Consider the following 23,952-nt stretch of genomic DNA (forward strand, 5'->3'; position numbering starts at 1 on the left):
AAGTTATGAGGGGGGGTGATTATGGGGGGGGAATGGGGGGTGATGGCTATGGGGATGCATTGTCATAAGGGACAGTGTTCATGGGGGTCTGTGAGGGGGGTGGCATCTGTGGGGGGATGATGGTTATGGGGGGTGATGGTTATGGGGGGGTGATGGTTTATGGGGGGGTGATGGCTATGGGGGGGTGATGGTTATGGGGGGAGTGATGGCTATGGGGGGGGGTGATGGTTATGGGGGGGTGATGGTTATGGGGGGTGATGGTTATGGGGGGGGTGATGGTTATGGGGGGGTGATGGCTATGGGGGGGGTGATGGTTATGGGGGGGTGATGGTTATGGGGGGTGATGGTTATGGGGGGGTGATGGCTATGGGGGGGTGATGGTTATGGGGGGTGATGGCTATGGGGGGGGTGATGGTTATGGGGGGAGTGATGGCTATGGGGGGGGTGATGGTTATGTGGGGGGTGATGGTTATGGGGGGGTGATGGTTATGGGGGGGGTGATGGCTATGGGGGGGTGATGGCTATGGGGGGTGATGGCTATGGGGGGGGTGATGGTTATGGGGGGTGATGGCTATGGGGGGTGATGGCTATGGGGGGGGTGATGGTTATGGGGGGGTGATGGCTATGGGGGGGGGTGATGGTTATGGGGGGGTGATGGCTATGGGGGGGGTGATGGTTATGGGGGGTGATGGTTATGGGGGGGTGATGGCTATGGGGGGTGATGGCTATGGGGGGGTGATGGCTATGGGGGGGGTGATGGCTATGGGGGGTGATGGCTATGGGGGGGGTGATGGCTATGGGGGTGATGGTTATGGGGGGTGATGGCTATGGGGGGTGATGGCTATGGGGGGTGATGGTTATGGGGGGGGTGATGGTTATGGGGGGTGATGGCTATGGGGGGGTGATGGCTATGGGGGGTGATGGTTATGGGAGGTGATGGTTATGGGGGGTGATGTCTATGGGGGGGTGATGGCTATGGGGGGGAGTGGGGGGTCGATGATGGTTGTGGGGGGTGGGGGAGTGATGGTTATGGGGGTGACGCTCATAAAGGACAATTTTCATGGGGGGTCTGTGAGGGGGGGTTGATTCTATAGGGGGATGATGGCTATGGGGGGTGTGGGGGGGGGATGATGGTGGTGGGGGGGGGGGGCAATGGGGGGGGGATGGCCGGCAGAGCGAGCACCGTCGGGGGGGGGATTGGTGCTCATGGGGGGGGGGGCGATGGGGGGAGCGCTGCTCCCAGAAGGCGCTCAGCATCGCGGCGGGGGGGGGGGGCGATGCTCAGACAGCGATGCTGCGGGGGGGGAGGGATGGGGGGGGTGACGCTCCCCCAAAATGCACCTCGCCCCCCATCCCCCCCCCCCCCCCCATCCCCATCCCTCCCATCCCTGCGGGGCTGATTGCGGGAGCGGGAGGCCCCAACCCGCAGCGACGCGGGGGGTAGGAGGAGGGGGCCGGGGGGGGGCGGGGGGGGGCACCGCGCGTGGCCGTGGGCCCACAACGCCTTCGCCCCGCGGCGGATGGCAGCGGGCTGCGTGCGGGCTGCCATGGCTCTGGGGCTCTCCTCCAAGAAAGCGTCCTCCAGAAACATCGCCGTGGAGAGGAGAAACCTCATCACCGTCTGCAGGTTGGGGGGGGGGGGGACGGAAAATATAGGAAAAATGCACAGATGTGGGGGGGAAGGGGCTCGGGGGAGGAGGAGATGGGGAGAGGGGAGGTGGTCGGTGGGGGTGGAGGATGGAGGGGGGTGGAATGTGCGCCGTTGTGGCCCTTTGAGCTGAGAGGGGATTGGGGGGGGGGGGTGGATGGGGGGCGGGGGGTTTATTTGTGTTGATTTGGGGGTGAAGAATGAAATGTGGGGGTTGGGGATGCGGTGGGGAGGATGCCGATGGGGAAAGGTGGGGGTGCTTGTGGGGCGGGGGGGGGCACACATAGATACACGCACTGAGGGCCAAAGGCTCCGGGGGGGGGGGAAATGGGGGGGGGGTCCAGGGCTGCAAAACAGCGTGGGGAACGAAGGTTCTGGGGGTGCCGGGGGCGGCCATGGGGGGATGGGGAGCAGCTGGAGGGGATGGGGATGTGGGGGAGGCCCTTGGGGGGGGATTCGAGGTTGGGGGGGGCGGCTGGGACCCCCCCCCCCCCCCAACTCGGTGGGTGTGGGGCTGAGGAAGTGACGTCAGGCTTTGAGCCCGGCGGGCTGGGGGAGGAGGGCAGCGGGATGCGGGATGGAGGATGCGGGTTGCCATGGCGACGCCGGCTGGACCGGGATGCGGGGATGGGGTCTGGGGATGGGGGACATTTGGGGGGGGCTCTGCTGGTCTCTACCCCCCCGCAGTGCAGAAATGCCCCCCCAGCCCTCAGTAGTGGCTGTGAGCACAGCGTGGCCCCCAGCTGTGCAGTGGGGGGCAGCAGGTTGGGGTCACTGTGCCCCCATCTCCCCGCCTGCACTTCCTGGTGCACCTCCATCGAGCTGCAGGGACTTGTGCACCCCTTATCTATTATATAGGTCACCCCCAATCTGACAGCCCCCCACCCTCACTGCCGTGCCCCTCCAGGTGCTCCCCATCCCCCCCCCCTTCATCTCCAGCCTCCTCAGGTCCACCTCAGCCTAGGCTGGGCTTTTTCCCTCAGCATCGCCCTGGCCAGCGGCGGAAGGGAAAACCATCACCGCCCGCACGGCCGGGAGGAAAGGGGCCTTTGTTCGCCCTTCCGGGCCGTGCGCAATGAGGGGCAGCGGCGGACGCCCTGTGGGGTCCCATGGGGACGTGGGGACAGAGGCAGAGCCCGGAGTCCTGCAGGGTTGGGCTGGGGCAGGGATGGCTGGAGCAGCGTCCATGTGTGAAATGGGGACAAGGTGTGGGGACGTGAGGGGGGGGACGCGGGTTGGGAACGCGCCATGGGGACACGGCGTTGGGGGGGTCACACTGTAGGGACACGTTGTAGGGACATGCTGTGGGGGCATACGGTGGGGTCACACCATGGGGGCTTGCTCTAGGGACGTGCCATGGGGACACAGGATGAGGACAAACCAGGAGGATGCAGTGTGAGGATCCACCATAGGGTCACCCCGTGGGGTCGCACCGTGGGGATGTGCCATGGGGACACACAGTGGGGTCACGCTGTGGGGACGTGCCATGGGGACACACAGTAGGGATACACCATGAGGATGTGCCATGGGGACACAGCACGGGGACTTAGGATGAGGACACAGCAGGAGGACGCACGTCACACCATGGGGACACACAGCGAGGATGCACCGTGGGGACGCGGCATGGGGACCCAAAGTAGGGACGCGTCCCCTCCAGCCCCGTGGCCCCGTGTCCCCCCAGGTTCTCGGTGAAGACGCTGCTGGAGAAGCACACTGCTGAGCCCATCGACGACTCCTCTGAGGAGTTCGTCAACTTCGCCGCCATCCTCGAGCAGATCCTCAGCCACCGCTTCAAAGGTACAGCAGGGGCCTCCCCCCCCCCCCCCCCCCCCCATCCCCTTCCTGTCCCCCCATGTCCCAGATGGGGACACAAACTCCCAGCGCCGTCCCCAGGCCCCGTCAGCTGGTTCAGCTCAGATGGGCAGCGTGGCTTTTGGGATTACATCCGCCTGGCCTGCAGCAAGGTGCCCAACAACTGCGTCAGCAGCATCGAGAGCATGGAGAACATCAGCACCTCCAGGGCCAAGGTCAGGGGAGCCCCTCCATCCCCGGCCCTGAGCCACCCCCGTCTCCATCCCCATTCCCAGCTCCCATCCCTGGCCCCACTGCCATCCAGGACGCTGCCAGGCCTGGCCCACAGCCCCCTCCTTATCCCGTCTCTGTCTCTGTTCCCATCCTCCCTCCAGCTTCATCCCCATCCCACCCCACTGCCCATCCCATCCCCATCCATGTTCCCCTCCTTGTTCCCACCCTATTTCCATCCCAAACGCCATCTGTATCCCCTGCCCCATTCCCGTCCTCCCTCTGCCTTCATCCCCATCCCTGTCCCTGTCCACATCCCTTTTCCATCTTCATTTTCTCCCCATCCATATCCCCATCCTCCACCCCCATTGGCCATCCCCAGCCCTGTCCATGTTTCCAACCTTGTTCCCATCCTCTCCCCTATTTCCACCCTCATCCCCATCCACCCCCCTGCCCATCTCCATACCCAGCCCTCTCCCTGTCCCCAATTCCCATTCCCATCCTCTCTTTCTCCCCATCCCCGTCCCCCCATCTCACCCCCACCCCACAGCCCAAGCACAGCCACACCATTCCCAGGCAGGGTTCCATGGGGGGTGGAGTGGGGCTCCCATGGCACAGGGGGACAAGGCACAGCGGTGCCATGGGGCGGGATGGAGGTGGCACAGCACTGTGAGCCCCATTGCAGGGCCGGGCGTGGATCCGCGTGGCGCTGATGGAGAAGCGCATTTCTGACTACATCACCACGGCACTGCGGGACTCACGGACCACCAGGTGAGCTTCGATCCCTTCTCCCCCCCCCCCCCCCCCCCTCACCTCCCCATCCCCCCCCCCCCCACCCATGGGTGCCCACCCCATCCCCGCACACCCCGCAGGCGGTTCTATGACGACGGGGCCATCATGCTGCGGGAGGAATCCACGCTGCTGGTCGGGATGCTCATCGGGCTTGGCGCCATTGACTTCAGGTGGGATGCAGGCAGGCGCCCACCGTGCCCCCCCCCAGACCCCCTGCTCGCCCCCCTGCTCATCCCCTTCTCCCCACCCCCCCCAGCTTCTGCCTGAAGGGCGAGGTGATGGACGGCAAGGTGCCAGCAGTCATTGACTACACGCCGTACCTGAAGTTCACACAGAGGTAAGCGCAGCCCCTCTGCCCACCGCTGTGCCCTCACAGCCGCTGAGCCCCCCGTGCCTCCCCCCAGCTACGACTACCTGAGCGAGGAGGAGGAGCGGGGCAGCATGGGGAGCAGCACCAGTGAGGACAGCTCTCCTGAGCACCCCTACCTGCCGCTGGTCACCGACGAGGACAGCTGGTACAACAAGTGGCGCAAGATGGAGCAGAAGTTCCGCATCGTTTACGCCCAAAAGGTACCGGGGTGGGGGGCAGCGGGTGCTGAGCCCCATGGGGGGGTGCTGCGCATCTCAGCATCCCGTGCCGCTTCCCGGATCCTGTTGGTCCTTGGGATGAGATCACCTGGGTCTCAATTCTTACTCTGAACATCCCGTGTCCTGCTGGTATCCGGGATGGAGCCACCTGGGTACCAACCCTGATGGGATCTCCAGCTCTCAGCATCCTGTCCTGCCTCCTGGATCCTGCTGGTGCTTGGGATGGGGCAACCTGGATAGGGACCCTTATGGGATGCTCCAGTCCTCAGCATCCTGTTCTGCCTCCTGCGTTCCACTGGTATCTGGAGGGAGGCCAGCTGGGTGCTGACCCTCATAGGATGCTCCCACCCTGAACATTCCATGTCCTGATGGTATCTGGGACGGGGCCACCTGGGCACCAAGCTTTATGGGATGCTCCAGCTCTCAGCATCCTGTCTCCTGGATCCTACTGGTCCTTGGGATGAGGCCGCCTGCATGTCAATCCTCATGGGATGCTCCAGCTTTGAGCATCCCATACTCTGGTGGTCCTTGGGATGGGGCTTCCTGGGTACCAATCCTTATGGGATGCTGCAGCCCTGAGCACCCTGTGCACGGCTGGCTGCTGCCCACATCCCTGTGGCACCCGGGAGGATGCTGAGCCAGCCCTGTCCCCATCACCCCACACTGGGTGGCACTGCTGATGGTGGCCTGCAGGGGTACCTGGAGGAGCTGGTGCGGCTGCGGGAGTCGCAGCTGAAGGACCTGGAGGCGGAGAACAAGAGGCTGAAGCTGCGGCTGGAGGAGGCGGTGGTGCAGAACCAGCTGGAGAAGAAGGAGCTGGAGGGCGTCATCCTGGAGCTGCAGGAGCAGCTGTGAGTGGGGTCCCATCCCATCCCATCCCCATCCCCATCCCATCCCATCCCATCCCATCCCCATCCCATCCCATCCCATCCCATCCCCATTCCCATTCCATCCCATCCCATCCCATCCCATCCCATCCCATCCCCATCCCCATCCCATCCCATCCCATCCCCATCCCCATTCCCATCCCATCCCATCCCCATTCCCATCCCATCCCATCCCCATCCCATCCCCATCCCCATTCCCATCCCATCCCATCCCCATTCCCATCCCATCCCATCCCCATCCCATCCCCATCCCATCCCCATCCCATCCCATCCCATCCCATCCCATCCCATCCCATCCCCATCCCATCCCATCCCCATCCCACACTGCTGTGGGTTTTGGGTGCCAACTGCTCCACGTGCCCAGGGAGTCCTCAGTGCTCTGTGTGCCCTATAGGACACGCTGTCCCCCCATTCACCCATGGGACACGATGGGTTGTGGGCCCCCCTTGCTCACCGTTTCCCCCCCATGTGTGCCACAGGACGGGGCTGATCCCATGTGAGAACCCCCAGCTGGCGCAGCTCTCCAAGGAGATGGTGACACCTTTGGTGAACCAGTGGCCATCGCTGGGGACGCTCAATGGCAACGAGAGCGGCTCGGACAGCAAGCTGTACAGGAGGTAACCGAGGGGGAGGGGGGAGGGGACGGAGCCGCCGACCCGCACCCTATCGGCCCCGGGGGGGGGGGGGGAACTGAGCGCCGTCCCTCCGCAGGCACAGCTTCGTGAGCACCGACCAGCTGTCGGCCGAGAACAGCCTCAGCTCCGACTCCCAGCGCCTGGGCGAGGGCAAGCGCGAAGGCGAGCCCTGGGGGCCCTTGGGTAAGACCCCCCCCCCATGGGGTGCTGCACGGGGCCCCAACCACAGGTCCCCCCCCCCCCCCCTTCTTCACTCTAGGGCTGCTTCCCACTCAGCCGTCGGGTCCCCACCCCCCCGGTCCGGCCCCATCCCCGTTCGCAGCCCCCGCCACGCGCTCTGTCCCCGCAGGGAAGGACCCCACGCCCTCCATGCTGGGGCTCTGCGGCTCCCTGGCCTCGCTGCCCAGCTGCAAGTCCCTGGCCAGCCTCAAATCCAACGAGTGCCTGGTGAGCGACAGCAACGAAGCCAGCCCAACCCGCAGCCCCAGCTGAGACCCCCGCCCCCCCCGTCCGGCAGCGCCGCGGAGGACTGAACCTCATCCCCTCCTTGCTGGGACCGACGGAGGATGAAGGACGCAGAGCCGTCGGGACGGGGATGGGACGTGAATGCCCCCATATCCACCGAGCTGGGCAGGGGGGTGATGAACTGTGCGGCACGGGGAACCCTGGAGAACGCTGCTGGGTGCAGAGGAGGGGTCTGGGCTCAAACACCCCCTCCTCAGCACCCATGGGACCCGACTGCTTCTCCTGCAACACCATCCCCGAAACTGATAGGAACCCACTCCCCTCCTGCTCCCTTCTCCCTTTGGGTTTGGATTCAACCTCATCTTGCCTTGTTGGTGCAAAAGGAATCAATAAACGCAGCGATAGGAGCTGGGCTCTGCGTGCAGCCAGGGGGTGGGGGAAAAGAGCAAAGCGCCCCCCAGACGCGATGGGGGACTGCAGGGCGCCCCAGCTGGCAGCTCCCTATAGCAGAACACAGCTCACGGCCCCTGTGAGCCTGGCTGCAGGTGAGCATCGCTCTCCTCTCTCTGGAGGATGGGGAGGACTCCACACCCTAGGAGACCTTTAGTTTTATTTAAGAAAATAAGAGAAACTGCCCCCCCAAGGCGGAAGGAGGGCAGCTCCCACATAGGGCAGACCCTCGTGGTGAAGGGTCAGGTCACAGATCCAAGCCTGGCCCCTCGGAGCAGCAGGGAGGTCTGTCCCCACACAGGGTCCAAACCCAGGGCAACTGGGGGCCGGGGAGGTCCTGAGGAGGAGGAAAGGGCCGGAGGCAGAGCTGTGGTGAGTCCCCACGTCATGCAGGGCTACAGGGGAGGCTGTGCGTAACGAGGAAGGGCACAAAGCGGGGCTCAGGCACACGGAGCAGCCCCCAGGGTTTGGTCCAGCTTGGAGCCCCGGCTCCTGCCCTCAAGGAGGCTGGGAGCACCCAGCCCGAGTCCAGCAGCAGCATCTGTCCAATGCAGGAGGTGAGCACAGGCACGGCCGTGCAGGGCTGCATCCCCACAGCATCACAGCGGGCACCAATGCCCCCAGCAGGGCACGATGGAGGCGGTCCCCCCCCGGGCTGCGTCCACGCTGTGAGCCACGTCCAGGCTGTGGAGGGCGCCGTGGGAAGGCACTTGGGCCAGCAGCAGGGCTGGCACCGGCCCTGCTCCATGGAGCACAGCTCCCAGCTCACAGCCCCCGCAGCTGCCGCTCCTGGTTCAGCTTCTGGAAGAAGGTTTTGCCAAACTCGTAGGTGCTGATCATGATGGCACAGGCGGGTGCCACCTTAATGACACGGGGCAGGAAGCCTGCAAGGACAGCACTGTCAGCCCCATGCCCACAAACCCCAAACCAGGGCAAGAAGGGGAGCGTGTGTTAAAGCCCTACCTGCAAACAGCCCCCGCGTGCCAGACTCAGCACGGATACGCTGCAGGAGCAGCCAGGTGGACGAAGGCTTGGAGGCTGCAGCTGCAAGGAGAGAGGAGGGGGTTTAGGGGACGCCCAGAGCCCCAATACCTGCTGCACAGTGAGAAGCCCCCTCACCTGGGTGCAGCTCGCTGTCTCCCAGCTGGATCTGCCGCTGGGTCTTCACCACATCGAAGGGCAGCGTCAGCACAGCGGCCACCTGCAGCAAGCAGGCAGGGCTGTGGGTGCCATCCCGCTTCTCTCGTCTGCCCCGGGGGGCTGCAGCTCCCAAACCCCCCCACTCACCGTCCCAGAGATGGCCCCGGACACAAAGCTGACCATGAAGGTGGCCTCATCCAGCCGGGTTTGCCTGCACAGCCACTCCCGCACCAGCTCGTAGTTGAACCAGTAGAGAGCTGGGAGGAGAGAAGTGCCGGCGCTGCACCGAGACCGCGGGGCGCCACCCCGTGTCCCCACACCCCGTCCCACAGCCATACCGGAGAAGGGGACGTCCCGCAGCACCGTGGGCCCCCATCCCCTCCACAGGGACAGCCAGCCATCCTGAGCCACCGCCGACTGGATGCAGACGCGCAGCTCGCGGTAGCTGAGCTGTCGGGATTGCATCTTGGTGCGGATCAGCTCCAAGGGGCTGATCAACGTCACAGCACCCACTGCAGGGGGGGAAAGCAGAGGTCAGAGCCGTGCAGTGGGAGCAGAGGGGGGGCTGTGAGGCACTGTGCTACTCACGCCGAGCGAGGGCCCCCGCCAGCAGCGGGATGTGGGGACCCCGGCTCCCGGTGCGGGCGTGCAGGCAGTCCCGCAGCTGGTCGTAGGTGGTGAAATAGATGACGGTGGCTGGCACAGCCATCACCCTGCGAGGAGATGGGGGATGAGGGCAGCCCAGGGGGGCACAGAGCGGGGGTCCCACCGCCCAGATCCATACTCACAGCGTTGGGGGGAGCCCGCTCCACAGGGACCTGATGCCCTCGTGGCGTGTGATCTTCACAAAGGCATCCTGTGGGGATGCACGCAGAAGGGTTGGATGGGGCCAAGGGCACCTCTGGGCCCCCACCCCGGGACAGGCAGTCCCTGCAGCCCCTACCAGCGTGCCGTTGAAGCAGGTGGGGGTCTTGTACCAGGCAGTGCAGCTGTTGCCATTCTGACAGACGTACAGATGATCCATGAGCCCATTGCAGTAGAGGAAACACTTCCCTGAGAGAGTGGAAGACGAGACAGCGTCACCGCCAGACCGACCCCAGCCTGGACACATCCCTCTGCCTGCCTCCAGACCATAACATCTCTCAGGACAGCACTGAAGCCTCGTGCCTGAGCATCACAGCAGGGCTGGGGGAGACAGCAAGGCGATTCCCCGTTGCCTGCAAGCATCCTGCCCCACCAGCAGCACCCAGGCACCATCAGCACACTCAGTGGGACCAAGCAAGGGAAAGGCTCGGGTCCAGGATGTCCCTGCAGATGACACCAGCAGAGAAGCAAGCTGGAGCCAGGGGGATCTTTAACCCCCATGTACTCACATGTGGCATGCTGTGAGCCCTGGGGCACCGATCGCACCAACCACGCTGAAACACAACAGGGACAGGCTGAGCGATGGCACTGGGGATGCGCCACCCTCGTGGGACCGCTGTCCTGTGTCCCTGCACCCAGCATGGGGCCACACAGAGCCCGGGGGGGGGGTTGGCCAGGAGGTGTGGGGTGGTCACACAGCACAGACACCAGCAGCGGGGGGAGGAAGATGGAGCGGTGCCCTGGAGCACACCGAGCTTCCACCCAGCCCTGAACTGGGACAAAGGTGCGCATGGCACCCGCCTGCCCCACTGCTGCCACCCCCAGCCCAGCACTGCTTGGGGATGCCAGTCCCCACAGAGGTACCTTTGGAGAAGGGCGTCCTCTGGGCCTGCAGTCTGATCTTCACCACATCCAGGGGTGTCACTGCAACAGCACCACTCTGTTAGCTGCCACCCCCCCACCATCAGCCATAACCCAAAGTTACGTGTCCTCCTCCCCCCCCCACACCTTCCCGAGGCCTCACCAAAGAGGGAGGTGAGGATGGCACCCGTCCCAGAGGCCAACATCTGCTGCAGGGGTGTGATGGCCCCGCTGGGGCCCGGCGATGTCTTCTCAGCCATGGTACTGCCCTCCTGTAACACAGAGCATGCTCAGGGGGCTTCACCCACGCCCCCAGCCCAGTAAGTGCCCATCTTGGGGCTGGGGGTCTGTCTGAAGCACCCCCGTGCTGCACCCCAGCTGTGCTATCAGCACCACACAGGGAGGGCGGCCCCCTCCTTGCTGCCTGCACCCTGTAATCAGGGGGGGACCCTCCTGGGGCCACCGGGCCCCGATAACAGCAGTAGCTGCTGGCTGAGGGCCCAAGGGGAGGAGGTGCTGCGTCCTCCCAGGAGGGGACGTTAAGGGACGGGAGGGAACAAAGTGCAAAGAGCAGAACGCTGCAGCCCCCTCCTGGCCCCAGCTCGGTGCAGCCCAGGAGGCGTGGGGTGCAGGAAGAGCTCAGCAAAGGGCTTGGAGGTGCAAAGTGTCAGTGAGGGCAGAGCTGGGCGCAGCGCACCCTTTGCTATGGGGTCTGCACCCAGGGGCTCAGCAGGGATCTCAGCAGGGGACAGGCAGCAGAGTTCTGCCAGCCAGAACGCACTCGAGCAGCAGACAGATTTCCAGGCACAATTCGACACAGAACAGAGCTTAAAAAAATAAAGTCCAAATTGCCTTTGCCATCTGACTCAGCAGTTCTGCAAGGTCAGCACAGCAGGCTGGTGGAAAGGGCTCAGGGCAGGGAACGGTGCTGTGCTGTGCCAGCAGGGCCCTTCCCTCCAGGGGCAATGGGAGTGGGGGAAATGCGGTGCTGGGCACTGCCAGCCCCACAAGCACAGCTAAGGGGATGAGGAGCAGTTGTGGGGCTCCGTGAGCACCCGGGGGAATACAGATGTGTTGCTGTGGGGCACCCTACTGCCAGCACTGCAGTAAGACGCGAGGACAACGAAGGCCGGCAATTAAGGCAAGGGACAACAGCCTGCAGGGCCCGAAGAGCCCCCACTGAACCCCAGGGACACGGGAGGACCCCAGGGGCAGCATCTCACTCGGGGGCACGCAGCTGGAGGTGACACGGGGGGGCTCCACCACCCTCCCCCTCCCCCCCTCAACGTCAGAGCTCCCAGCCCCCGCCACGCCCCTCTGACCCCCCCGCCCCCAAGTTTTGCCCACCTTCGGGCTAAGCACTCCCCACGCAACCCCCCCACTTTTGCCCCCCCCCCCCCTCCCGGTGCTCTCACTCCCCCCACCCCCACCAAAACCTTGACTTCCCCTCGTCTCTCCCACCACCACGGGGAAAATGAGGCAGCCGGGACCCCAAAGGGGGCCGCGGAGGGGTGTCCCGGGACCGCCCCCACCTGCTCATGCCGGCCCCAAGCGGCGCTGCCGTCCCCCAGCACCGGAAGGGCCGCTGGTGGCGGCGCCTTTAAGGAGCCCCATAGGTGCCGCGCGCTGCTCTACGCCGCCCCGCGCCACTTCCGCCCCGCAGCCACGGCCTCGCGCATGCGCCCTGCGGCACGCAGCGCCCCCTGCCGGGCTGGAGGACACGGGCACGTGGGGGGCTGCGAGCGGCAGTGGGGCGGCTGAGCTGGCGGGGGGGGCTCCGCACGCTCGTCGTGCTGGCAGGGACGCACGGCAGAAGCACGCCTTGCACACTCGCACCCTGCAAGCGCTGGGCCGGCACGCTCACAGTTCCGGCGCTATCAAGGTGTGCGCGGGGCTCGCAACGCTCGCGCTGTTCGGTGAGCAGCAGCGGTGCTCCCGTCTGTGCGCACGCAGCACTGGGTGCAGGTGGCAGGGATTGGAGGTTTGCCTGAGCAAAAGAATGTTGCCCCGGGGGCAGGGCAGCACCTCGGGAGGCACTGCTCCAGTTAGAGCCTGTGCGGCCATCCTGCAGCTGGGGAACAAGCAGATGCACTCTGCTTGTGCACTCTTGCCAGCTGGCTGTTGTGGGTGCCCTCACACAGCCCAACCTCCTGGGGCTGAAGATGAGAGGGAGAGGAGCTGCTGAGGCCTCCAGCTGCTGGTCTTCCCCTTACAAGCAGCTGACGTGACGAGGAGGCTCCTCAGTCCCTCCTCTGGCCTTGCAAAGGAAAATGCAGCTAAAAATGTGCTGCTGGGTTTACAAGTGAGGCCCCCAAGGCACCTGCAGGTAACAGGAGCCCTCCTTGTTGCCTCTCCTGCTCTGTGAGGGGATGGGGGTTTGCTTGAGAGGCTGAGATCCTCTCTGTGCACTATAATAATAATAATAATATCACTGCACAGTAATGTTCTTTGTGCTGCACTGAACGTGCTGCTGTTTCCCAAGGAGTGGGAACACAAAGAAGTGAGCTCTTCGGCACGGCTCTGTTCCTGCTGGCCTTTTCATCTCAGAAGGATGCTTTTGGTTCTGCCCTGACACAGGGGATGGGCGCAGAGCTGCAGGCTCCCTGCTTCAGGAGGTGCTGCTTGGAGCTGCAGTGACAGCAGGCGGCTGCTGAAGCCCCTCGGGCCCCCAGCCTGCCCTGCCCCGGTGGGACGGGCTCTGACCTGGCCCTGCCCAGCCCTGCAGGCTGCCAGCGCGCGTCCTGCACAGAAGAACCAGGATCAGGGCAGGGTTCTCCAGCCGAGTGTCCTCCTGCGGTCCAGGCTCCTCCATCGCTGTGCGTGTGAGAAGCAGTGCAACGATGTCACTGAGATTGCTGCAGCTGGGCTCGAGTCTCCCCTGCCTCAGCCTCAGAGTTGAAGCTGTGCCGGTGTCTGTGCGCATCTCTGCTCCCCTGCGAGTGCCATCCTGTGGCAAGAAGGGGACAGGCGCTGCAGAGCCCAGCACGCTGCACAGGAGCAAAGTGGGGCTTGGGTGCAGACACGGACAGCAGCGAGAACTTTGCAGGCATTTCCTGCCCTGATATCAGTTAAAATCAATTAAAGCGAGTCCTGACCCTCCGAAGTGAAACAATCCCAATTCCCACAAGGTCGCATAACGAGGCAGCGCATCCTGGAACTTCCTAACCGGTAACTCAGCCTCTTGAGCACAGCATTTAAATGATCCGGAAAGCCCTCGAGTGGAATTTAGAAACAGACCAATGATTAATTACAAACAAACAAAAATAATAATAATAATCTTAGAGGCACTGCGTCTTATCTTCTGTTTGTAGGTGCTGGGCTCTGCGTGCCTCCCACACTGCTGGAGGAGGAGAGAAAAGGAATAATCTTTTCCCAGCTGGGGTGGGGGCACAAGGGAAGCGTGCGAGGCCTTAATCTCAGCTCGGCAGGGCTCTGCGGGCTGCTTTCCCCTCCTTTACCCCGAGGACCCGGCTGGCTCTTTCTGCTGAGTCACAGCCTGCTGCCTGCCCACACCCTGTGTGCGTGTCTGATCCCCATCCTGGCCCTCGAGGGGCTGCAGGGCCGTGCTGCTGTGAGAAGAAATAAAGCCAGCTGGGGGGCCCTGAGCCCCAGCCGTAAATCTGCACGTTTGGTCCCAACTTGTGGGGGACGGAGCCAGCCGAGCTCTAATCCCCTCCTGAGCTGCTCGCACGCAGAGGCTGAGCTGCTGGGTAAGGCTGGCGTGAGCCCGGTCTGCTCAGAGCAGGAATGCTGCTGTCCTGCTGCTCCTGACAGCCTGGAAGCAGGGCTGGGAAACCGCTGTGCAGCACCCAGCCCTGCTCTGCCATGTCTGTGGAGAAGCTTCACGGCGCGCAGGGCTGACGCAGCGCGGCCGGTTGTGCTGCAGGAAGGCTTCCTGTGTGCTCTGCCATCGCACCCACAATGGGTTGGCAGAGATCAATGCCGTCCCTTTGCTGGAAAGCATTTTGCAAACCATCGGGCTGTTTCCTTTTTTAGGTGAAGTGTAATGGCCGGCTTGCAAAAGGGATCTGGGTAGCAGGGTAATGGAATCAAGCTAGCGCAGAATTTGAGTATTTATTTCAACTAGGATCATTATGGTTTGGCAAAAGCCATCCTTAATCTGAATTAAGTGACTGAAATGAAGCAGCTTGCAGGCAGATAAGGCTCTGGGGAGGTCAGGCTTAAAACCACTGTAACCCAGAATCCATCCCACAGCTGCAGCTCTGCAGGGCAGCTGGTGCTGCGGGCCGGACCTCAGAAACTGTTTCACCTTCTGTAGCACCTTCCAGGAAAACCCGGCTGCAGTGGTGAAACAAGGTATAAAAAGGGGAAAAGGAGCCCCACGTTATGAACGGGGAAGCAGAGTGGAATATAAACTTGCTGCTTTCCTTCTTAAAGGATACCTTTGTAATTTGATGTTAAACATTGTCTGGTCTCTAGCTAGCAGCACCATGGACCTAAAGGACTGTATGTGAGAGCGAGCCTGGACTGAGTTCAATTGTAAGATTGATTCACAGGTCCCCTTTCTTCCACGAGCAAACAGACTGTATGAACAAGAAGTGCCCAGAAGAGCTCTCTGCAGTAATTAAAGCCCACTCCAGCTGTCAGGCTGCTGTACTTACAGGCAATAAATCTGTCTGCAGGGTGCTCCTCTCCAGTCCCACAGCCAGGGTAAGGTCTGTCTGTCACTGTGCGCTCCTGCCACGTGGGAGCTCAGCTGCACTTCGGGACTTGGGCTGCTCCAGCTGCTCTGTAGCATTCTGTATCGCTGCAGCAGCATCCTCCATCCATCCAGCTTGAACAGCGTTGCTTCAATCTCTCCTCATGGTGCTGAGGGGGAGGATCGCTGTGCTCCTGGCCCAGGCACGGTGCAATGTGAGCACCTTGCTGCACAGAGGGTTGTGCATCAAGGTGATGGGTTTGCAGCAAGCAGAGCCCTTTCCCACTTGTTGCCCCTCTAACATGGATCCTTCCATTTCTGCTGCTTGCTGCAGGCTGGCTGTGCTGTCACACTTCATTACTGACCAGCCTTTGCCAGCAGATCTTTCAAATGGCCAGGCTGCAGAAAGAGAGGCAGTACCTGAGCATCACAAGGACTGTAAATACTTCCCAGCCTGTGGTTTCCTGAATGCTGAAGGCTCCCAGTGCCGGGTAACCTGAGACAATTCAGCAAAGATGAGCTTTTGTCCCCCTTTGGAGGAAGGAACAGCACCATCAGAGGGTGCTCAGCTGATCGGCAGTCAGTGCTCCTGCTGTGTCTGTGCTGCCTGTAGGAAGAGCTGCTGCTCCAGAATTGGGCTGGAGCTGCTTGCGCCGAGCCACAAGGACAGATACAGGAGTATCTATCTTACAAGCCACAAAGCAGGGAGATTTCTCCCACAGCTTTGCTAACCCTGGGAATATTCTCTGACCAACTCGTAGCAGAACTTCTAAAACAGTTCAAAACCAGGCAGGACAGAGCTGCTCCTTGGCTCTAGATGCACTTGGGGGGTGCTTTTGGCCCTCATATACAGCAGAATGCTTCCTGGAAAGAAGAAAACAAACAGACTGAAGCCAAGCCCAACAGGAGATCCTGCAGTTTCTCCACTAAATCCAATCAGAGGGATGTAGAATCATACAATTGCTGAGGTTGGAAAAGACCTTAAAGATCATCTAGTCCAACTGCAACCTCTCCACACTCCCCCAGCTCACAACCCTCTGCTAACCCACGGCCCTGAGCAGCACATCCAGGTGCTTTGTGAACACATCGGGGATGCTGACTCCACCACCCCCCTGGGCAGCCCATTCCAGTGCTTCTCAACCCTTTCTGTAAGAAGTTTTTTCCTGATATCCAACCTAAACCTTCCCCTGGTGCAACTTGAGGCCATTTCCCCTCATCCTGTCACCAGTGAGAAGAGACCAACCCAATCTCACTGCAGTCACCTTTCAGACAGTTCTCCCCTCAGCCTCCTCTTCCCCAGGCCAAACAGCCCCAGCTGCTTCAACCTCTCCTCATAGGCCATATTCTCCAAGCCCTTCACAGCCTTGTTGCCCTTCTTCCGACCTGCTCCAGCACCTCCATTCCTTGCTGTTCTGAGCTGCCCAAAACTGAACACACAACTCCAGGTGAGGCCTCACCAGTGCCAAGTACGGGGCAGGATGACTCCTACAGTCCTGCTCACCATCCCTGATCCAAGGCAGGATGCCATCGGCCTCACATTCAGCCATCAGCACACCAAGGTCCCTTTCCATCAGGGAACTCTTCCCCAAGCCTGTAGGGTTGCCTGGGGTTGTTGTGACCAAAACACAACACTTGGCCCTATTGAAACTCATACAGTTTGCCTTGGCCCATCGACCCCGTCTACCCAGGTCTCTCTGCAGTGCCTTTCTCCCTCAGGCAGATCAGCACTGCCTCCCAACTCGGCGCTGCCTGCAGTGCTGTGGTGTGCAGGACTCGTGGAGCAGAACCATAATGCAGCCCACAGAGAAGAGCTGAGGGGAGCAGCAACCTCAGGCCTTGGAAGCGTTCCTCAAGGAACGTGTGGATTTCAGGGAGGGAAGGAGAGCAAAAGGTGGGAGATGTGGGGAAGGCAACAAAATGGCGGCTGTGGGGCAGCGCGCGAGCGCTCCCTGCTGGGCGGGGCCGCGCGCGCGCGCGCGCTCCCGCAGACAAAAGGCGACGGCAGCGGCGGCCGCCTTTTGTCTGCGGGAGCGCGCGCGCGGCCCCGCCCTCACACACACCGCCCAGCACCGCGCATGCGCACACCTCACCGGCCAGCTCCGCGCTGGGACCGAAGGAGGGGGGAGCGCACCGGCAGCGTTGCGCATGCGCACTATACCTCACCCCCCCCCCCCCGCCGGCTCGGCGAAGGTTCCGGAGCTCGCGCGCGCCCCCTCCCCTCCCGACCCGCCCCCCGCCGCTGTCACTTCACCGTGCAGCTCCGGTGCGGACAGCAAAACAGCGGCAAGTAGGAACTGGGGGGGGGGGGATACCCCGTTATAGGATGGGCAGCGGGTGGGGGGGGGGATGGCCATCACCTAAAGCAGCTTTAGAGCACCCCCCGGTCGTGTCGCGATGTGACAGCCGATAACGGTTGAGGGGGGGGCATTGCGGCTGCAGGTGCGCGCTGCCCTCGTGGGGGGTATCGGCTTTTTTTTTTTTTCTTTTGGCCGTTTTTGGTCGTTTTCTTTGCGGCAGGTGGGGCTGGGGGCTGCGGCACGAGGAGGGGGGGCTGCGCTTTTTCCTTCCTTCCCCCCCCCCTCCCCCCCCCCCCGCCCCGCTGCCATCTTCTGCAGCCGCGCTGTGCGGAGATGGGGAGGTGGGCTGCGTTGAAATGAAGGGGAAAAAGAAAAAAAAAACCAACAAAAAAATCCGAAAAATGGACCCATTTTGGGTAATCCGGGTGGGGGTCCGGCGCCCCATCCCCGCCCACATCCATCCTATGGATGCCCACCCATGGATATCCTCTGATACCCACCGAAGGCTTTTCGTGTTCCCCCCCCCCCCCGTTTTTTTTTCTTTTTCCTTTTTTTTAACCCCATTCGGAATGCTGAAGGCGTTTCCCTTTTGCTGTTCGATTTTTTTTTTCCCTTTATGCTCCATCAGAACCGCTCCCACCTTCCCGAAGGAGAGCAGCATGAAAATGCATTTCCTTTAGGGACGAGAAATAACCCAACCCAGTTACGCTTTGTTCATCCCTTCGGTTCTTGAGATGCTTCTGCTTTATGCTGGGGAGCAAAGCGAGCTGTGGGCTGATCCAGCTGCAGGTTCCCGGGGAGGTAATTCACACCTGGTCAAAGCATTGGCTTTTCTCGTGGCTCTGATGGCGTGCAAAGGATGCTTGGCTGCTTCCCTCTGCGTGCCTTTGGAGGTGAAGGCTCTGGGATGGAGATGCAGGTGGGGTTTGCTTTCAGAGCCCCAGGTTGGTGCTTTGGGGCTGTCCTCCATCAGGCCCGAGTGCTGCAGGATTGGATTTTAGGGCGGATCGGTCTCGAAAGCAGAGCTTAGAATGAGAGACCTCCGGTGCTGTAGGACTGTCGTGGTTTCGTGCAGCAGAGCGAGCAGGCGTTGAGCCCTGGGAAACCTGGGCTAAATCAGACCTGCCTGTGTTAATGAGTGAAAGTGCAGGGCGTGCTTGCTGCGCTAGGAAGCCTGGAAATGAAGGCTGCTCCTCCCTGAGAGCTGCTGGTCCAGCCCTGCTGTCGCTGCTCAGCAGCAGCTGCAAGGTGCAGTCGTTGCAGAAGTGCCATCCCATGCAAAGGTGGGAGGTGGGCTGGGCAGGGGGGAGCTGTGCCAGGAGGGCAGGTGGCACTGCGGATCAGATGGGGACTTTTGTTCTTCTTCATCAGCTGGGATTAGCTGGGATGAAGGCAGAAGCGGCAGGACTCGCGTGTGCCCCTCTGGAGGTGACAAATGCAGCGTTGGGGCTGCGAGCCTGGAGTACGGGCTTGGCTCTGAACACACGAGGCAATAGTGTGGGCTTTTGTCTCTCCCTCCCTCGTTGCTCACCCTTTTAAAACATTGCTTGAAGTAATTACGATGCTAATTTAGGCTTCCTCCCCTGCCTTGTTTCCTCCTGTGGACCCGGGCAGCCTTGTTGCTCCGTTCTGTGCCCACTGTGCTGAACAAACCACGGTTCCAGCAGCACCCAGGTGGGACGAGCGAATGGATTTCTTGCTGTCCTGAGCAGCAGTGCTGCAGCTTTCCTTATTTTCCTTCCTGAAACCCACGGGGCAGCAGGTCTGTGCTCTGTTGTCCAGGAGAGCGCTCCTCCCAGGATGAAAATGCTGCCTTTTCCATGCTGATGCTGGATGCACTTAGGGACACCTGATGCAGCTGTAAGGTGGGTGTCCTCTGGTGCTCCTCTGCCTCCTTTCAGAGCACCCTCTGTTCCACCATGCCTGTTGCATCCTCATCCTCTCCCGTTTGGGATTTGGCCAGCCAGGAATGAGAGCAGAAAGCCACGTTTTAAATGCTTTGGAGATGGAACCTCTGCCATTTCTTGTGGCAGCCTGGTACCAAACTGCCCCAATGCTTCCAGCTGCACCAGGGTGTGTGCCTGGCATCACTGCTAGAGACCCTCGTGCTGCAGTGTTCAGCCTTCCATACGCATCCCTTTGGGTTTGCAGTGTGCTGAGAATTGGATCAGGGAGCAGCGTCTGCAGGGAGGTGCCCGGGATGGCTGTTCCCTTGTTTCCCAATAGGATTGCTATTGTGAAGCTTGAGGAGAGCTTTGGGTTTGTGCTGAGCAGAACGAAGGTATTCTGCCAACCCTCTGCGCCACTGAGGCTTGGCTGCTGGGAGGGCTGCTAATTTCTCTGTAGCAACCTAACAGCACTCTGACACTTGATGAATTGGTCGAGAAAGAATCAGGGCGCTGGCTGCTGCCCAGCTCCCAGTATTTCCCAGTTTGCTTTGCCCAGTATTTCCCAGTTTGCTTTGCCCAGTATTTCCCAGTTTGCTTTGCCTTGTGTGCCTGCTCCTCAGCCAGGTGGATGGGAGCGCTGGGCTCAGCACCTTCCCTGCTGCCAGAAGCACTGCTGATGTCCTGGGAGAAAGGCAGCAGCTCCCAATGGATCTCTTCATTGCATTGCAATGCCATCTACGTGGCTTTCTAGGTTTTTCTGCCCCTCCAGCAGTCCCTCCTCCCCCCCCCAGGGTAACCGTGGTGTTTGGGCTCAAGGCATGCTGGCTCTGTCCCTGGGGTTTGCAGGCACAGCCCTGCAGCACCAACATGCAGGTTGCTGGCAGGGCCCTCCCTGCCCGTGGAGACAGAAAAGAAAGGGAGGAAACTGCAGCAGTCACAGGAGCTGGATTGCTAATCCACGCAGAGCAACGCAGGGATGTCCCCGTTCATCTCCCAGCGGTGCTGCATGGAGCTCTGGGATCCGTGGCAGGCAGCTGCTGTGCCTCACTGACCTGCACTGCCGCCCCTTGCTGTCTGTTCTGTGCAGCCCTCCATCCCAAGCATCCCAACCCCTCCATCCTTGGGGTTTGGTGGTTGGAGCACCGTGGCCCTTCAGGAAACCTCGTGTGCTCCTTTTCGAGATGAGCAGAGGGATCTTGAGGGATGGAATGTGGCAGGAGGGGCCTCCATGTGCGAGCTGGAGCTTTGTTTCGCGCTGAGATCTGCTGGTTGTGAGCTGCTTCTGGCTGCAAGTGCCTGCAGAAAACATCCTGGAGGTTGGAAGAGATGTTTGTGCCTTTGGGCTCGAGTGGATTTCCTTTGCAAGTCGAATGAGACTGAGAGCCGCCCACTGGGCTGCTGTGGGTGCTGTGCTGGTGGGCCTGTAGCCAGAGCTGTGCTCTGAAGGGGCAGGTGAGGTTCTGCAGCGAGCTCTGCTGTTCATGGAAGAGCCTCAGCATTTAGCAGAGGGTGACAAAACCACCCGTGTTCGTGGCTTTGGGTGGTGTGCGTGCCTTGAAGCTCTGCTCGGGGCTGGGGAGCCCTTTGCTGCGTGGCTCCCAGCGGCTCCTGACCTGGGCTGGATGCCTGGAAGCACCTGCTGGAATTTCGGATGGATTTCATCACTGCTGAAGTCACCAGCTGCAAAGTGAAATTCCTCGAGCTGCTCAGATCTAAGGAAGCCTCTTCTGTGAGCCTCGAATCGGGGTCCAGCTCAGCACTGTGTGTGTTCATGCTGGCCTGGAGGTCTGTTTGCATGGCACTGTCTTCATTGCAAAGAAGCACTGGGGATGCACTTCTGAAGCTGAGAACGGAGAAGCTGGGGGTGTTCAGGGCGGTGAAGTTCTTTCCTGCATTCCTCCTTGTGTCTGATCCGAGCTTGGCTGAGATCCTGGCTGCGCTGGCACGGCTCTGCTGTGAAGGTGTGTCAGCTCTGTGGTCCACAAGCAGCTCTGCTCCTTCTTTCTCTCGAATGCTCCTTCCTGAGAGCTCCCTGGTGCAGAACACATCTGGCCAGCTGTGCACGTTGTCAGCTGAGCACATCTGGCCAAGTGGAAATGTCAGGCAGCGAGCAAAGCCATGGGGAAGAGATTCCTCACCTGCTGTGATGTGGTCCAGTGGGGATGCTGAGCACTGGGACAGCGTGAGCTCTCAGCAGGGATGCGATGAGATGGATGTGGAATGGGGGGTGAGAAGAGGGCCAGGGAGGTGAAATGAAGTCAGCTGGGGGCTGAGGAAGGATGAAAGTCCTCGCCTCTCCCTTGATCCCCATTGCCCGGAGGTGCAATAGCTGTGTGTATGGGGGCCCCTGGAGGCCTTGAGGTGATGGGCAGCACATCTGTATGGCTGTGCTGAGCTTCTGATGGCAGAATGGCCCTGTGCTGCGTTGCAGAACTGAAGGCAAGTTGTGCATGGTGCAGTTAGCATGAAGTCAGAGCGATCTGGGGGGAGGAGGGTGCAGGAAGGGGCTTTCCAGCAGCACAGGTATCCCAGCAGGGAAAGCTGCCCAGAGCTCCATCTGTAGCTTTGCATCCCCTGCAGCTCAGGGCTGTGTTTCATTGCAGCTGGCAGGAGGAGCCTTTGCTGTAAAAACACACCTTTTCTCTGCAAACTGACCCCACTGTGGGGTGGTCAGAAGCCAAGAAAACGATGCAGAGCTGCAGGTAGGGCTCAGGTTCCGTTCTCAGTGCTGATTCAATGCAAAGTGCTGAGTGTTTCATTACCCTTCCTCTGCAAATCCTGCACACGATGGGATGAGCGCTGCTGGGCCGTGGTTACCTTTGTGGGTTGAGGGCTGTGATGGAGCTGGATTGCACAGCTGTGTCACACTGTGAGTGAGCCCAGGGCTGGGATTTATCCAAAGGCAGAACTGCCTTTTGTGGTTCACTTTCTGCTCATCCTGACTTGGAATTCAGGGGCAGGCTTTACCCCAGTGAGTTGGGTGCTGTGAAGTTACCTCTTGACGTGGCTTTCACCTGCTGCATGACAGAAGGTGCTGCATGCAGGGGTTTGCAGCAGTGGCTTTTACCAACAGGCAGATATCTCCAAATTAGGCAGAGGACTCCATGCTTTCCCTTGGCTTTGTATGGCATGGCAATGGGAAGCCTGGTGGGCACATGGAAGTGGTAAATGCTGCTGCTGGGGATCAAGTGAACCCTCCAGTGACATACATGCATGCTGTCCCTTTGCCTTCTTCCTCAGCCATCTTTCCTGTTCCTGTCCTGTTGCAGACCTCATGGACAGACCCAGCCCATGCTCTGCAGTGCAGGAGCTGCATCTGCACTGCTGTCAAGCTGTTGTCAGTGCACCCTTGCTGGCTGAAGGCTTTGCAGCCTGCTTTGCATGCATTTTGCCTTTTTCCTCATTCCATGCTGGCTGAATTACCTCCTCCCTTCCCTCCGGGCTACGAGAGGAAGGGAGTTACAAATACTGTGTAATGTGAAAGCCACTTCTTAATGCTTAATCTCCCAAATATGTCAGTGCTTTTATTGTGCCTAATAATAGGGTTTATTGTCATGGTTGTCTGAGGTCCCTGCTTGGCTCCAGAACACGTTTCCTCAGTTATTCTTGCTCATGGAGGGGTTTGATTCCCTGCGTCTGTGTGCTCTATCAGCATCCAGGAGCCTCTCGGTGCTTGTTTGAGGTTCTTAGTGGGAATATTTGGGGCTGTGGCTGTAGCAGTGTTGGTGCTTGGTTAAAAAGTGCCTTGCCTGCCCTCACTGGAGCAGCCTGGGTGTGATAGATGGGGAAAGCTGTGGGGTTGCAGCGGCTTTGCCTTGGTCTGAGCACGAGAGCAGCACCAGCATCTTCCAGCAGCTGCTCCCTGCCTTGGTGAGGCTGACAAAGCTGCTGGTGGCTCTAGGTGTGGCCAGAGCCTTTCTGATGCTCTGTGCTCAATGTGCTGCGATAGGAAGCAGCAGGGCTGCAATTCGGGCAGCCTCGTTCCTTCCAGCCTTTGTGTTGGTGATTAGAGTCAGGCTGTGACCTTACAGAGCATGAATGGATCCCTTGTAACCAGAGACCAGGAGCAATATTATTTTAGGCAAGAAGTGAGGCTCTGAAGCAGGCTGTCCTTCACACATATCATACGTGTGACAGCAGTGCTGCATTTAGAGCTGAAAGGGGATAAAACCCCGGAGCAGATTGATTGCACCTCATTTATTTTTAACAGACGTGCTGGGGGACATTGAGCCCAAATTCCTCAGCTTGGGGCAGCCTTAAATGTGGACAATCCTGGCAGTTCATTCCTGTGGAAAGGGAGGTGGGCACACAGTGGGCCTCCAGCTCACGGCAGTGAGGATGTAAAGGATTCTGATCTTTCAACTTGCTCATCCTTTGGGCTGGGAAGGGAAATAATTGTGTCACAATTAGGATAAAGGTAGAATGGAGGCAAGGCAGGTTGCTGCCTGTGGATTTTGGGCTGGGGATGAGTCCTTGGAGAGCCTGGGAAGGCTGAGGGCTGTCGAGTTTCTTTCTTTCCAGGGTAAGACAGCAATGTGTGAAGGCTGCGTGATTTCGTTTCCCTTTTATTTAAAGGGGCTGCCCTGGTGCAGTTCTCTTTGGGATGCTGGAACTGGACGTTATGGGGCCAAAGGTTTGGATGTCGGGTGGCTGGCAGTGGAGCAGGGTTGTGAGGCACAGGAGCTGTGGAGACCACAGCCAAGGAAACCTGTGGTTTTTTGGGTGTTTCTGCATGTGTCAGCTGCTTGCTTGCC

General features: G+C 60.6%; 3 protein-coding genes across 27 annotated transcripts in view; 2 read left to right on the forward strand and 1 right to left on the reverse strand.

Annotated features, from left to right (window-relative positions):
• Positions 1–1,473: 1,473 nt before the first annotated feature.
• RUNDC3A (RUN domain containing 3A) lies at positions 1,474–7,503 on the forward strand. 3 transcript variants are annotated; one of them, XM_048926981.1, is made up of 11 exons: positions 1,474–1,627; positions 3,330–3,445; positions 3,530–3,675; positions 4,356–4,441; positions 4,543–4,632; positions 4,719–4,799; positions 4,867–5,032; positions 5,744–5,901; positions 6,417–6,554; positions 6,649–6,755; positions 6,922–7,503. In XM_048926981.1, the coding sequence occupies exons 1-11, from the start codon at positions 1,521–1,523 to the stop codon at positions 7,062–7,064; spliced, it is 1,338 nt and encodes a 445-aa protein (XP_048782938.1). In that variant the 5' UTR covers positions 1,474–1,520; the 3' UTR covers positions 7,065–7,503. The 3 variants fall into 3 exon arrangements, with proteins under 3 accessions (XP_048782938.1, XP_048782939.1, XP_048782937.1); XM_048926982.1 differs by having other exon boundaries at positions 3,542–3,675; XM_048926980.1 differs by having other exon boundaries at positions 3,330–3,675.
• Positions 7,504–7,629: 126 nt separating this feature from the next.
• SLC25A39 (solute carrier family 25 member 39) lies at positions 7,630–12,018 on the reverse strand. 2 transcript variants are annotated; one of them, XM_048926999.1, is made up of 12 exons: positions 11,885–12,018; positions 10,516–10,624; positions 10,356–10,415; positions 10,001–10,045; positions 9,571–9,680; positions 9,416–9,483; positions 9,216–9,340; positions 8,966–9,139; positions 8,775–8,884; positions 8,607–8,688; positions 8,451–8,531; positions 7,630–8,371 (listed from the first exon to the last, which is right to left on the reverse strand). In XM_048926999.1, exons 2-12 carry the CDS (start codon positions 10,610–10,612, stop codon positions 8,253–8,255), a joined length of 1,071 nt encoding a protein of 356 aa, XP_048782956.1. In that variant the 5' UTR covers positions 10,613–10,624; positions 11,885–12,018; the 3' UTR covers positions 7,630–8,252. The 2 variants fall into 2 exon arrangements, with proteins under 2 accessions (XP_048782956.1, XP_048782957.1); XM_048927000.1 differs by lacking the exon at positions 10,001–10,045.
• A 5,173-nt stretch (positions 12,019–17,191) lies between these two features.
• Positions 17,192–23,952, forward strand: part of MAPT (microtubule associated protein tau) — a 37,180-nt gene continuing 30,419 nt past the window's right edge. For 18 of the 22 annotated variants that reach the window (XR_007373308.1, XR_007373309.1, XM_048926942.1 and 15 more), the window contains exon 1: positions 17,192–17,295. The gene's annotated coding sequence lies outside the window, so the exon portion shown is untranslated. Of the gene's footprint in view, positions 17,300–23,952 lie in introns of all 22 variants that reach the window. The other 4 variants (XM_048926943.1, XM_048926950.1, XM_048926944.1 and 1 more) reach the window with 3 other exon arrangements.

Source organism: Lagopus muta, chromosome 25 (genome assembly GCF_023343835.1).
Source record: "Lagopus muta isolate bLagMut1 chromosome 25, bLagMut1 primary, whole genome shotgun sequence".
NCBI classification, from domain to species: Eukaryota; Metazoa; Chordata; class Aves; order Galliformes; family Phasianidae; genus Lagopus; species Lagopus muta.

Coding starts and splice junctions, on each gene's coding strand:
- RUNDC3A (XM_048926980.1), top strand. CDS start 1,521: ATGGCAGCGGGCTGCGTGCGGGCTGCCATGGCTCTGGGGCTCTCCTCC. Junction 4,442..4,542: donor CGGGACTCACGGACCACCAG/GTGAGCTTCGAT, acceptor CACACCCCGCAG/GCGGTTCTATGACGACGGGG. Junction 6,555..6,648: donor GACAGCAAGCTGTACAGGAG/GTAACCGAGGGG, acceptor GTCCCTCCGCAG/GCACAGCTTCGTGAGCACCG.
- SLC25A39 (XM_048926999.1), bottom strand. CDS start 10,612: ATGGCTGAGAAGACATCGCCGGGCCCCAGCGGGGCCATCACACCCCTG. Junction 8,885..8,965: donor GCGGGACGTCCCCTTCTCCG/GTATGGCTGTGG, acceptor CTCTCCTCCCAG/CTCTCTACTGGTTCAACTAC. Junction 8,532..8,606: donor AGACAGCGAGCTGCACCCAG/GTGAGGGGGCTT, acceptor CTCTCCTTGCAG/CTGCAGCCTCCAAGCCTTCG.